The sequence below is a fragment of the Belonocnema kinseyi genome, chromosome 4 (assembly GCF_010883055.1).
Source record: "Belonocnema kinseyi isolate 2016_QV_RU_SX_M_011 chromosome 4, B_treatae_v1, whole genome shotgun sequence".
Taxonomy (NCBI): Eukaryota; Metazoa; Arthropoda; class Insecta; order Hymenoptera; family Cynipidae; genus Belonocnema; species Belonocnema kinseyi.
The window spans coordinates 85,798,984-85,812,792 of record NC_046660.1 but is presented as its reverse complement, the minus strand read 5'-3'; the positions used below and the strand labels follow the sequence as shown (position 1 = coordinate 85,812,792).

Here is a 13,809-nt window from a genome sequence, read left to right as displayed (position 1 = left end):
AGGACACAAATTTCATTATCCTCTTGGACTCACTGAGTACTATCTTAGCTATAAAAAATTTCACTAAATCTGACTGTACAACCCAAACTATCAAAGAGTCTTTGACAAATCTATGTTTCCTGGGGAAAAAAATAGTCTTCTTTTGGGTTCCTTCACACAAAGGAATTAAAGGCAATGAAGAAGCTGATGCTCTAGCTAAGTTAGCCTGTACTCTTCCAGTTCCTGATGCATATTCTATAGTCGAGTATTATGATATGCACAATACCATCAACTCTACTGTCAATAGGATCTGGAACAACACTTGGAAGTCATCAACAGCCACCAAACTCCATGAAATAAAAAGCGATTTCTTCGAAGAAAATAACATTCTCCTCGACAGTCGAAAATATCAAATAGCCCTAACTAGATTGAGAATTGGTCACACCCACCTAACGCATTATAATTTAATTTCAAAAAGTGATCCAAAAAAGTTTGAAAATTGTGAAGTGATTCTTACCATAAAACATTTGTTGGTAGACTGTTCAAACTATCTAAATCAAAGAAGGCAATATCACCTACTGGAGAATCTAAAAAGAATGTTTACGGATCCAATATCCTTCCAAAATGTACTAGGTTTACTCAACGAAATAGGTCTTCTTAACCACATATAATTTTTCAGAACTATGTTTTTCTTTTGAACTATAAATCTCATTAATTATACAGAACCTTCAATGTATACCCCTATATGATACTTGTTTGTAAGTGTGGTCGCTAATGACCTTGTAGTTGATGCGACCTTAAGCTTGTAATAAAAAAAAAATTTTAATCAATCGTACCATTTGAAAGGTTATTCAATAAACTTCAGAATTATCTATTTTTCATTCAATTTTGGTTCATAGAGTCCCGACAATTCATCGAAAAGGAGCTGGTGTACCATGCTTGAGCCATCTCTAATATTCCCCATACGTCAAATATGTCTCATACGTCTGAAGCAATTATAATCTAATTATGTATATTAATTTTCACTGGTCCCTAAATTATGAATTTCATAAATAATCTTAAGCACTTAAAACGATAACTTGGTTCCGCAAATCCAAAAAATATTTACATTTCTATTTTTTATTAGAAAACAATTCACGAAAGGAATTTTCGACGAATCTTGATTTAATAGCCATAAACAATCTTACAAGGTTAATTAAAAATATCACTTATTTCTATTCCCTAATTTAAAAATTATAACAGAAAGTGTATTTAAAAAAATGTTTTTTTTTTAAACAGTTTCCCAAAATTATTGAAGGGTTCAAACTAAAAAAAGTTATACATTTTTCTTTAAATATTTTGATTTTCGAATAATTTTTTATTATATTTGTTACCATTTTCAACGGTAAGTACTCAAAAAATATTATTTGTCTTCATTATCACGAATGATAAAAAATATCATATTTTCGAAAACTTTAAACGTGATCTCCGGTTCAAATTTGTGTTTTCGGTCAACTCCCGGGATTTCCCAGTATTACTTAAATTCCTGGATATTTCCCGATATCCCCGGTTTGTTCGACATCCTGTAAAATATCTAAATGAGCACGTCTGCCTGCCAAGGAAAAAAATTACTACCAAAAATAATTCGAAAAAAAAGGAAGTCGAGCCTTATTTTTGTGCATTCCTATATTCAAATCATTGATATACGATTGATAGCGAACATGACATTTAGCACTGGGCTTTTGAAGTCTTTGTCAAATTTTGAGCAGTTCGCTTTGTCAAACGCGTTTTTTTCGGTAAATAATGAGATAAATTTAAAGAGTTTTTTACCAACTTCAAAAAGAAGTTTGAGCTTCTAGAATTAATTTGATAAACAAGATCAATTCGCCCGTAATTCAAAATGAACAACCTCACAGATATGTACTACCTCCTTCAACTCATAATTCGAAATGTATTTGCCTTCCTTCGAGTAAGTTTTTCATGTTTTAATTAATTTACTATTATACAACCCATTCCCGGCAAAAATATATTTTATCAGTAAAAGTATCTTTATCATGAAATTATGTATTTTTACAATAATGAATAAAAATGAGCAAAACCTGAATTCAAACCGTAAAAAAAAAATAAAAGCATTAACACTGAAAAACAAAGTGTTAACGTTCCGGGATTCGGGATGGGCAGTCAAATATATTTCGGCTGCATCTAGTCATCTCGAAAAATTATCGGTGCTGGAAAAAGTATCTAGTCATCGCGAAATTTGGGTACATCTAGCTCTAGCCAAAGCCGATATCATGAAAAATGAACAATATTTGACTACTCATACCAAATTTTGGGACGATGAGAAACGTAGAAATTTAAAAAGTATTTAAGTGAAAAGTAACATTTTGAATATGACAAATGTGTACAAACTGAAAACATTAAAGTTTTAAGTAATACAAATTTATAGGATTAAAATTACAAAACACGTAAGTTAAACATTAACATTTAAGACTGTCTAAATTAAAACACATAATGTAGAATCTGTAGAATTAATTATTATTATTATTGAAAATCATAAACAAATTCATAAACATTATTAAATTGTTCAGTTTTTTATAACAAAAACTTTTCGTGAATTTACAGGATATTCTTATCAAGGAGCTTCCCCGGCTTCTTACATCCACCATAAAAGTTGAGAACATCGAAAATTCCAAAATTCGAACACCGTCTGCAATTAAGCATGTCACAGCTGATTTTGCAGCCTTTTTTATTATCTGTGCATTCCTAGGTGTTCTTGTTTTTCTTTCAGCCAAATGTACTAAGGAAGATGAGGACAATCGATTTTCACATAAAAGAACAGAAACGTAAATTGGAGTTTTGAATTAATAATGGCAAATTAAAATTTGAATTATTTTATATTTAAAAATCAATGTTTAATTTAATTTATAATATTTATCTAACTTAATTAATAAATATTCTGTTTCTTCAACCAAATAAATTTATTTTCCAGAATTTCTGCGGATTTTCCAGATGACCCAATTTATCATCTTCCGCGATCTTTGATAACAAAAGCAATTAAATATTATCATGACCGTGGAGACGAGTATTTTTCCGAAGAGGGTGAAAGTCCACGAAGAGATAATTATATTTACGAACACGACTACTCTCACAGAAAAAATTTGAGCACATCCTCAATTTTTGCAAACCAGAGTGACAACAATTCTCAATACTCAGAAAGTACGCAAAAAGGATGGAGAAATTTGAAAAAAGTAAATAAGTCACAGCATTGGCTAATTCGAAAAACTAGAAGTGGTCATGTCTATGGAAAATATCCTATATAAAATCTCAAATATCGTGCATATTACATGATCTTGAAAAGAAGCTCAAACGTCCTCGAGAATCTAAAGTTTCATTCACTTTTATTAGAGGAATGAATATTTTCGATTTTAGGAGAGAGGCGAAATATTGTTAACAAATGATAAAAATGGGATAAAAAGGAGACTTAATAATTTTCTCCTGTGAAAAATTTAGTACTAAATTGCAAAAATAATTTGAAAAAAATAATTCTTCTCTGGTAGAAAACTTTTTTTACGTCTCTTTTTGTTTTTACCATTTGATCATTTTTACCTTTCCGAGTTTGATCAAACTATGTATCAAACTCTTAAACATTAATTTAGGACGTCTAAATGATAACTGAGAATCTTGAGACAATATTTGGCTCTGAAAATTTGTATCTAAATTGGATTTTTTCATTCTAGGCGTAATCTTGTTAACAATTTTTACAACTTTTGTTATCACTTGCTGCTGATTCAACAAGAACATTTGTTTATCTTTTGTAAACACTTTTGGGTGGACGGATTTTCGTCTACCTATTTTTATTGCGATAATTGTTACCTTTTGTGTGAGTATTGAACAAGTACAATGTGAAGTCTGCGGAAGCAGTACTAAAAATGTCAATTTTGCTACATTTTCATATTTTTAATAAAAGAATATTACTTTTGCAACTTGGTATTTCCATTTTAAAACAGCCCTTCTTAAACTGTTTCCTTCCGTTGTATTTTTATAGAAAAAAATGATTAATGGGATTAATTTAAATTCTGCATTTGACGAATGATATAAGTACTTTAAAATGATAAAAATGTATAAAATCATTTTATAACAGCGATTTTAAACCTGTTTCTTTCATTGTTTTTTTATACAAAAAAATGATTAAGGGAATTAATTTAGTTTCTGCATTTGACGAATGATATAAGTACTTTTATAATTATAAAAATGTATAATAATTGTCTAAACACATGTTCATGTAGTTAGACAAAAACCTTAATAAGATCGACAAAAGGACGATCCATAACGGCAGTTTGTTTATTTATTTGAATAAAAGATCATTAAGAAAGTTTTAACTTTAAAATCACTAAAAAACACGCCAGCCACGGGCGGGATTTTTTCTCTTTGTGGCGCAATTTTCAAATTAAAATATTAAGCAATTCTAATGCAAAATTTTCACAAATAATAGTATCTATTATCTAAAATAATAGCAAAGCAGCGAAAATATTTTGGAGAATTGAAGAAAATTGATATCTTAACTTCAGAATGAATTTATACTATTTCTCATAGCGCCTCTATTGAAACATTTTGTCTTCGAGTTTTGGTACGTGTAAAGCGGGCTGAAAGACGGTGTTTGCACCCCTAGGGTTGAAACATTTTGTTTCAACTCTAGGGTACACAGTTAAGCAGGTAGAAAGGTAGGGTCTACAGGTACCTGCACTCGATTTTTCAATAGATTTGCTATGCAAAATAATGTGCATTACTAGGAAATAACACAACGATCGCAACTCGTGTGAAGGCAGCCCTCGATTCGCTCAGGCAGCAAACAACACTCGTTGCAATCGCTGTTTTATCCCTTGTAATACAACATACTATTTCTATAATTTAATATGGACAATAAAACTTGTGCACTTAAACCTAACATGATTTTTATTTTAAATCATCCATTTCTGTTGAAGTAGCGGGGATCACCTAAAATCCTTCAAAAACGTTTTATCTTTTTTGAAATACAATGTTTTATTTTAATTAAAAGTATCGATTCCTGATAAAAAAAATGTCCACAAAACCAAGAATTATATACAAATTGCGGATTTAATGTCTAAAGAATTATGATGATCTCAAAAATCTTATGACTTTTTTATTAAAAATATTAATTTTCAACGAAAAACACTAACATAACATACAAAAAATGGTTCAAATCGTGTAACTAAATGCTTTCTGTTTAAAATAACAATTTTTTTTTTAATAATGCTCATATTTTCTAAGAAAACACACAAAATAAATTCTCCGACGAAAAATACTATGAAATAATCAAAAATTGTTCAAACTTGTACATTTTATTATTTTAAACAAAAGTTTTTGTATTTAAATCTAATTATTTTTTGTAAAAAAAAAAATTTCAGGTGAAATTCACGACCCTAAAGGTGTTGACAAATTATAAATATTATTTGAAATCTATTAATTTTTTATTAAAAATACCAATTACCAACGGAAAACAATAACATAATCTTAAATTGTTTAAAGATAATAAATGTTGTTCAAATTATAATGATTTTTGTTTTAAAATAGCAATTGTTGCTTTAAAATGCAAACTTTATCTAAAACTGTTCCGAAATTATGATTGCAAAATTTTCGAGACACGACATTGTGCGATATATATTACCCTGATTTAGAGAAAAATATACGGTTCATTTTCCAGGAAAGTGACAGGACACATTTTTTCTGTATTGTACAGAACATCTTCTATTATTTTAGAAACTTACTTTCAATATTTTTTAATATTAAGGTTTCGGAAGAATTAAATTCAAATATATAAATTTGATTCGAATTTCCTATAACATTTTATTTAGCACTTTTTAAAAGTGGGGATTTGTGAAAAAAATGTTACCTTTTCCAAATTATAACCCTGGCATGTTTTAACTATAATTTAATTATTTAAATCTGTCACAACTTTCAGCTTTAATCAAAATAGTTTTATCTGTCAAAAACTTTAATTATGTTTTACACTGAGTTAGTGGAAATATACATGTTTTATTTTTTCCGAAGTAAGAAAATAAGATAAAAACTAAACAATACAAAACTATATAAAATTAAATGATTTAATTAAGTTTAATTAAAATACTTTCTTGATATAATACTTATATAATATAATACTTTCTTGTATAATAGAATTATATAGGTATTCGGGCTATTTTTCTTTATTTCCATTGTATTATCTAAATTAAAATAATTATTTTTGAAAATCAATGCTTGTTACAAACTATTACTTTTTGCTTGTTCTATTAAAAACTTGAGCTCCCTTTTACATCTTGATCCTGTAACATGACTAATTTAACTTAAAAACTCGACATTTTAGAGTTTTTCTATATTTTTCAAGATTACAATACTGAACAAATTTAATGTTTTTCAGCTATGCGATAACTTTATTTTTATATGTATATACGAAGAGAAATTTCATGAGATTAATTCACGGAACTACTGCTAGCTTTTATTACGCTTTGGCGCGAGAACTAAGATCTCGGAACCCTTGCTTTTAAAGCATAGTTCTCGAAGTTTCAGGCATTAGGCCACGTCCCTTTGCTCTTGGGTCTCGAATTCTATGCTTTTAGATCACAAAGTCCGAGACTCTAAATTGCGTACAAATTGTTGCACAAAAATGACGCGCTTCCGTGAATTAATCTCTCGAAACTTTTCTCAGTGTAGGTAACAGTGCTCATTTTTCACAATCAAGGTTGAAAATAATGCAAATAAATTATTGAAGAAGTTTAGAATTTTCAAGCTTCAATGATGTCAAAATAACGAGCATTTACAAATTTTCGGTTTTTATAATTCACTTAATTTACTGAACTCATTAATGAAACACTTATTTAATTCGAAAATTTGTAATTAATTACATTTTTAGCAAAGAAAATTAAATTAAACAAATATTTAAACTTCAAATTTAGTGCTGTCGAAGAATAAAAATCAACTTAAGCTTGGTCGTACCAACTTTGCAAACCTTAAAACAGTAATTTTTTAGCAATCTTTAAAATCGTTATTTGGAGTATTTTATGATACTAAAAAAACAAACAAATTCAACCATTTTTAGTCGTAGCCAAATGGCAAACCTCAATATAGCGCTTTTTTTATTTCTGATATAGTCATCTCAGAAGATATATTGAAAACCAGTCTAAAATAATTAAAAATAGATGTCCAATTTTTGATAGTGCACGACAAAATTAATCTTTGGGAGTAACTTTATGTATAAAAAATCATTATTTGAATTGTGATAATGCAATGAAAAAAAACTTAAAATGATCAATTAAAATCCGTTGCAAAAATAAAATTTTTTGATTGATATTTGACAATAAAGTTACTTTAGATAATAACTGATACAAATTTTAATCCTGTTGAAGACGCATCTGGCTTGGGTCAAAAAGATTTTTACATTAATAAATTATCTTGATTTTTTTATTTTCATCATGCTTATAAATGTGATATTTTAGAGAAGCATGATTAACCTCGCTTTAGATTTAAAAGTCAAATCCAAAAAACTGAAATGCAAAATAATTTCACACTTGAAAGCATTCATAAAATTGAGGCACAAAATATTGGAAGTGTAAATTGTCAAACAGACTTAAAACCATGCTAATGTTTAAAATTTAATTAAATTTACCTCATCATTGTCCATCAAAAGAAATCAAGGACCTTAATTGAAAACCTTTCAAGTAAACTATGCAATTTTAGTGTTTTTAAATAAAAATAAAACTATACTTGCAAGAATATTAGCAACATTTTATTTATTATATTTATAAATAGTTAATAGAAACTTATTTAACAATAAACGGATAAACATAAAAGTAATCTAAGCAGGAATAATTTGAAAAACAGCTGGGAATTCACCAAAGTGGAGCGTAACCAAGGCAACCTTGTAGAGACAAACAATCGTCAGTAAGGTAAAGTGTCACAATAGTTTGTATCATGACGACAGGAAGCATTTCCAATCTAAGTTTCTTATCAAGTGCAAAGTATTTGCAATTCTATATTCAAGAATTCGATTTTGGATTTAATAAGTAATAAAACCCTAAAATGCAACAATATTAATAGCATTTTATAAATTGAAGAATGAGAAATAATTGATTTAATTGTTGCCAGCAACAGCTATGAATATTAGGGATATTAGAGACAGTAGTGACGAGGAAGACACGCACCATATTTCGGCATTTACGAAATTTGATGAAAGTATTGTGGTACGAAATGCAGAAGAAATCAAAAGTCCTGTCATTCGAAGACCTTCTGCTAAAAGAAGAAATTCAAAAACTCTTTCCAGTGATAACTCTATTCTTGGTGTAAATTCGCCACGAGAAAAACTTAATTTTAGTAGAAGGTATATTATTATAAATATATTACACATTGCTAATAGTTAACATTTTTCATAATTTAAACTCGAGAAAATTCAAATACAAGAATTCAGTTTAAGAGAACTGATTTTGATATCAAAATTACTGTTCAATTTATTTTAATTTTATTTATTTTCGTAAAATGAAGAATGATTAAATTTGATTTTTTAAACTTATATATTTTATAGAAATTTCTTTTGTTTCAGAACATTAGCATTGCAATTTTCTCAATGTGATTCAAATTTATAATTGTTTCGAACTATTATTAAATCAGAACTAATTTAGATTTGGAGGTAATCAATCTTAAAAAATAAAATATAATAATTCAAACTTGCATTCAAATAGAATTCAAAAATGTAATCATTAAAAACAATTGTAGTTTGAAATTGTATTACCTACCAATTTTATTTTGTTTTTAGAAATTCCTTTTTTGTTTAGAACTTGAATTAAAATTTAAAACCATTTAGACATTTAGTTTAAATTAGAAATAATTTATATTCCGGCAATAATACAAATTTTTATATTTCAAAGTTGAAAGAATTGAAATTTTTAATCATATGAAGTTTACATATAATGCATTATAGGTATACAAGAAATAAAATAAAGTTTAAAATTAACAGAATTTTCAATTACTTATTAAAAATTGAAAGTAAACATTTAATTTGAATTGATTCAAATTTAAAATAATTGAATTCAACCAATAAAAAATTAACAGCATGCCAGTCTATTTAAAGAAATGTGAAATTATTCATTTTTAAAAATTAAAAAGTTTTAATTTGGAAGAAATTAAAAATGGAACATTGAGAGTAAACATGCATGTTTTTGAGATTTTTAATTTTAAACAATTGAACTCAATCCAATTGAAAGGATTCGAATTCAGAATCGTTAAAAACTGAATATAAAAGAATTCAAATTTGAAAACATGCCACTTAAAAGCCTTAAGGTTCGAATAAAATAAAGTTTACAATACAAATTTTATACTGTTCAAACTTCAAGATTTTATTTGCTAAAAATGAAAGAATTATTTGAAGTAAGAAATTAAAGTATTCTAATTTTAATGCAATTCAGTTTTAAACTATTCAGCTTTCAAATGATTAAAATTTAAAGCTAATAAATTGAAAATATTTACATAAAAAAACTGCAGTAAAGATTGTAATCCAAATTGAAATTCTGGAAATTTGAAACCATCACAACATTTAAAACTTCGTCCAGTCATCACAGAACCTATTCTAGTTAGAAAAGGTGAACATTCTTCTCAAAATAGGTGTAAAATATGTGACAAAAACAGTTTTTTTTTTTTATGTGAGCGATATTCAAACACATCAGATAATGAAATAATTATAAAATACGAAATAATCCCACTGAATTACTTTGCGGTCTATGCACACTTGCACAGTCGGTCTCACAATCGGTGGTAAACGAAATATGTTATTTTTCAAAGAAATTAAAAGGACACGTGTTTCCCTGAATTTATAACAAAAAATTATTTACGAAGTTATGGTTATTTTGACCCCGAAAACTACCCAAACTAATACATGTGGAGCATTCCATTTCATATAAGCAAAATATTTCTCGCAACGTTATCATTAGATGCAGTCTGAACTAAAATGGATTCAGTTTCACAAAGTTTCATAAATTAAAATTGCCAATAAAATTTTACTTTTATCTATTGAAGTAAGGTGAAAAAGGTGAAAAATTCCAAAATAGGTCATGATATGTTAATTCAATTTAAAACGCATTAAATTTATGAACTATTCAATGTTAAAGACTTTGCGGCTGCAGGAAAATAAGACTATACCAATCATTTTTTTCATTAGACTCTCCGATCATGAACCAAGTTTCTCAAAACCAATGAATGTCGAAAGCGATCTTTCAGATAGCGATGAAACAGACGAAGATGATATTCAAGGAACAACAGCAAAAACTATTGACTTTTACGATCCAAAGCAATTTGAAGATTTACATGTTTCGACAGAAGTCAAGGAACTTTTTCAAAATATAATAAGGTTCAATTTTTAAATTCTGAAAACTCATTACATTTAAAATGAAAAAAGTAAATTTTTCATTTTTAAAAATTTTCTTCCAGATACACTCCACAGAAAATAGAACTAAATTATAAATTAATACCATTCATCCCAGATTATATACCGGCAGTTGGAGACATAGACGCTTTTATAAAAATTCCCAGACCTGATGGCATATTAGATAAAGTTGGGTTGGCCGTTTTGGATGAACCATGCACGAACCAATCAGAACCAGCAGTTTTACATCTGCAATTGCGAAGTCAGAGCAAAAGTGCAAGTGCTGTCAGACATACGGTAGTAAAAAGAGTTGAAGATGCAGAAAAAAATGGAAAGGCAATAGATAAATGGATAGAAGATATGAGCCATTTGCACAGCCGAAAAAATCCCCTCACAGTTCAGTTGAAAACACGTTTTCCTGATATAGACACCCTTCTTCAACAATGGCCACCTGAAGTCGAGGAAAGACTCAATGAGGCCCATATCGATATTTCAAAATTGGATTGTGATATTCCCCACCTTGTGGATTTAGTTTGTAATCTTGTTGATATCCCAGTTCAGGAAAATGCTAGAATTGAATCTCTTCATACACTTTTTACTCTCTTTTTGGAAATTAGGAATTTAAAAGATCAAAGATTCTAGGAAATGTTTTAGGTACTAAATAGAACTTTAAAGTAAAACTCAAAAAATATAATATACTTATTTAATTGTTTGTGATAAACAATATTATCAGTGTATTTCTGTATCTGCCCATGGCGCGAGCATAGAGTAATGCATACATATTAGGGTGCGGATCGAAAAAACAAGATGGTATAAGTCGAAAACGCCTTAGCACTGAAAAGTTTTCTTTTGGGTCCCTTATAGCAGGTATAAAATTTGAAATGAATTGATTGAAGAGTTGTGGTTGTTCGGGGTCGAAAAAATGTTAAAAATTGTATTGCAGTTTTGCAAAAATCGTGAAAGTTATTTTTGTTTCTTAATCTGTATGAGCCTCATTTATACAATTTTTTGAACTTTTTACTTGAGTTTATATAGGAGGAATCACATTTTTTATAAAGATCTGAAAATGAAAAAAAATCTAGAAGCTCTAAAAATTATAGATAGTTTTTTTTCAACATAGAAAAACTTTCTTATGTTCAGAGCTTACTTACAAATGACAAGTTAATTTCAAAAATTCAGAAACTTGTCATTTTTAACGATCTGATCTTCTAAATTTTTTGGAAGTACATTTTCAACATGAGAGTGTTTTTCTATGCAGAAAAAAACTATTTATAATTTTTATAGATTCTATATTTTTTTCCATTTCCAGGTCTCCATAAAAAATTTAATTTTTCCGATATAAACTGAAATCAAAGATCTGAAAAAATGGTAAAAATAAGGAATATTATGCTAAGTGAGAAGCAAAAATAACATTCATGCTTTTTCGAAAAATCTGCGATAAAATTTTTTTTTCTATTTCGACTACACCCAACGGCAAGATATCAATTGATTCATTTCAAATTTGATAAAAGTTATAAGGTTCAAAAAGTAAACTGTTCAAGGCTAATGCGTTTTCAATTTATAAAATTAGTTATTTTCGATTCACCATAATACATTGTTATAGAGTTGGGCGAAAAAAACATTTTTTTCGATCAGCAGATTTTAGTATTGGGTAAGAGTTGTGTTTGCCCAAATTAAAGTAAGCATTCTATATTTTAGTTCGATTGGATAATATCTTCTGTTTTGTGTATGGATTTGAAAAATCAAATTGAGGAAAATTTTAAAATATTTTCCTATGGACATCATGTTGAATTTTTTATAAAAGTACAGTTGTTCTTACACAGTAAATCCCAGGTATATACCGTGTAGTAAATAATAATATAAATTGAAAAATTAAAAATAGTGAGAACTTATTTAAAATTCATTTAAAAAAACAGTTTTTACATTGTGTTAATTGCGCATTTTTTCAATGTGAACACGTGCTTGTTTCTCCAGCTTGAATCGAAGGAGCATGCGATTCTTTTAATACACTGAGCAAATTTTTTAGGTATATTACCTAGAATTCTTGCTATCCCAGCTAGAAAGTATTGCTGGATTTCGTCTTCCTAAATAGTTAGCTATATTGAACAGATTTTCTTGGAGGCAAAGTATGGGTGCAGTCTAGAAAATTTAGCTGTAATGTCTATATTTCTATTTCTAAACAAGTATAGGTGTCACACCTAACCAGGTTCAGCTAGATATTCTAGGTGAAAATATAGCTAAACTTGACAGCCTATCGAGCCTATCTAGCTACGTTTTCTGGCTGACGTCCCTATAATTTTTTCTAGCTAATAGAGGCCGATATATCTTTAGGTATAATGACGCAAAAATGTATCAACCATATATATAAATAGTTAAATCTTTATTATGTATTAGATATATACAGTACTTAATTATTAAAAATCTTAAATTGAAAACAGTTAGTTATAATCAATACATATATGTACACTAGGGCGTATCGAAAAAAAGTTGTAAACGAAGATTTTTTCAGGTTATACGCGCACTGATAAAAGAATACTCACTTTCCTTTGAGAGCTTCAATAGAATTCTGGAGGTTACAGCTAATCAAAAAATCTCTTATTTCCATAATCGGTTCTATCATTTTCGTTGCATTACTGTATATATTATTCATTTTTTAACTCTTACAAGCCACACGACACGAGCTTCTTGTATTTACGGAAAAGTCGGGTGTTAGTGTTGTGCGAACTAATGCAAAGCAGTACATTTTTTTAATGCATTTCAATTTATAGACCTAAAACTGATGCTAAAATTATTTTAGGTTAGAATTTTAGCTGCACGAGCAAATAATGATAGAATTATCTCTCACATTTGCTGTCTGCAGGAGACAGACGGTTTATATATCTTAGCTATCTAGTTTGCAGTTCTGCCTAAACTTTATTGCACATTTAGCTATATCTCCCCAGCAATATATTTCTAGCTACAACAGCAATACCATTTTTTTCAGTGTGTAAAACAAAAAACAATTTAGCAGTGTGAAAGATCTAAAAATTAGCAAAATAGGCCGAAATCTTGTATAATGATTGGGGACTCTGGAAAAAAGGGATGGGGGACAAACACAAAATAATTGTCATCAATTATGATTCGTTTTTTTTATTATTTAATTTAATTATATTATTGACTAAAAAGCAGTGCTTAAAAAAAATTAACATTCTTTTTTAGCTCATAGGAATTATTTGTAGGTTTTAGATCGGTTATTATTCGATTAAACTTAAATTTTGGTGGTTCACAACCAGTTGGGCAGATACAACTTTTATTAATTATTAGAATCTGCTATTTTGAAAAAATGGATGGTTAAGCTTGTTTTCATTTTAGATTTAAAAAAAAATAATTTAGTTGAGACTCATTCTCATTACACATTCTCATTACAATACTCACGTTTCGCGCTCGAC

General features: G+C 28.3%; 2 protein-coding genes across 4 annotated transcripts; both read left to right on the top strand.

Annotated features, from left to right (window-relative positions):
- The first annotated feature begins 1,684 nt into the window (after positions 1–1,684).
- LOC117171490 lies at positions 1,685–3,880 on the top strand. Its single transcript, XM_033358849.1, has 3 exons — positions 1,685–1,927; positions 2,581–2,801; positions 2,948–3,880. Exons 1-3 carry the CDS (start codon positions 1,859–1,861, stop codon positions 3,276–3,278), a joined length of 621 nt encoding a protein of 206 aa, XP_033214740.1. The 5' UTR covers positions 1,685–1,858; the 3' UTR covers positions 3,279–3,880.
- A 3,998-nt stretch (positions 3,881–7,878) lies between these two features.
- Positions 7,879–11,399, top strand: LOC117171695 (intraflagellar transport protein 46 homolog). 3 transcript variants are annotated; one of them, XM_033359228.1, is made up of 4 exons: positions 7,879–7,916; positions 8,122–8,347; positions 10,178–10,366; positions 10,447–11,399. In XM_033359228.1, exons 2-4 carry the CDS (start codon positions 8,124–8,126, stop codon positions 11,021–11,023), a joined length of 990 nt encoding a protein of 329 aa, XP_033215119.1. In that variant the 5' UTR covers positions 7,879–7,916; positions 8,122–8,123; the 3' UTR covers positions 11,024–11,399. The 3 variants fall into 3 exon arrangements, with proteins under 3 accessions (XP_033215119.1, XP_033215117.1, XP_033215118.1); XM_033359226.1 differs by lacking the exon at positions 7,879–7,916 and adding an exon at positions 7,944–8,033 and having other exon boundaries at positions 8,116–8,347; XM_033359227.1 differs by lacking the exon at positions 7,879–7,916 and adding an exon at positions 7,970–8,033.
- The last annotated feature ends 2,410 nt before the right edge of the window (positions 11,400–13,809 follow it).

Coding starts and splice junctions, on each gene's coding strand:
- LOC117171490 (XM_033358849.1), top strand. CDS start 1,859: ATGAACAACCTCACAGATATGTACTACCTCCTTCAACTCATAATTCGA. Junction 1,928..2,580: donor ATGTATTTGCCTTCCTTCGA/GTAAGTTTTTCA, acceptor GTGAATTTACAG/GATATTCTTATCAAGGAGCT. Junction 2,802..2,947: donor TCACATAAAAGAACAGAAAC/GTAAATTGGAGT, acceptor TTTATTTTCCAG/AATTTCTGCGGATTTTCCAG.
- LOC117171695 (XM_033359228.1), top strand. CDS start 8,124: ATGAATATTAGGGATATTAGAGACAGTAGTGACGAGGAAGACACGCAC. Junction 8,348..10,177: donor AAACTTAATTTTAGTAGAAG/GTATATTATTAT, acceptor TTTTTTCATTAG/ACTCTCCGATCATGAACCAA. Junction 10,367..10,446: donor CTTTTTCAAAATATAATAAG/GTTCAATTTTTA, acceptor ATTTTCTTCCAG/ATACACTCCACAGAAAATAG.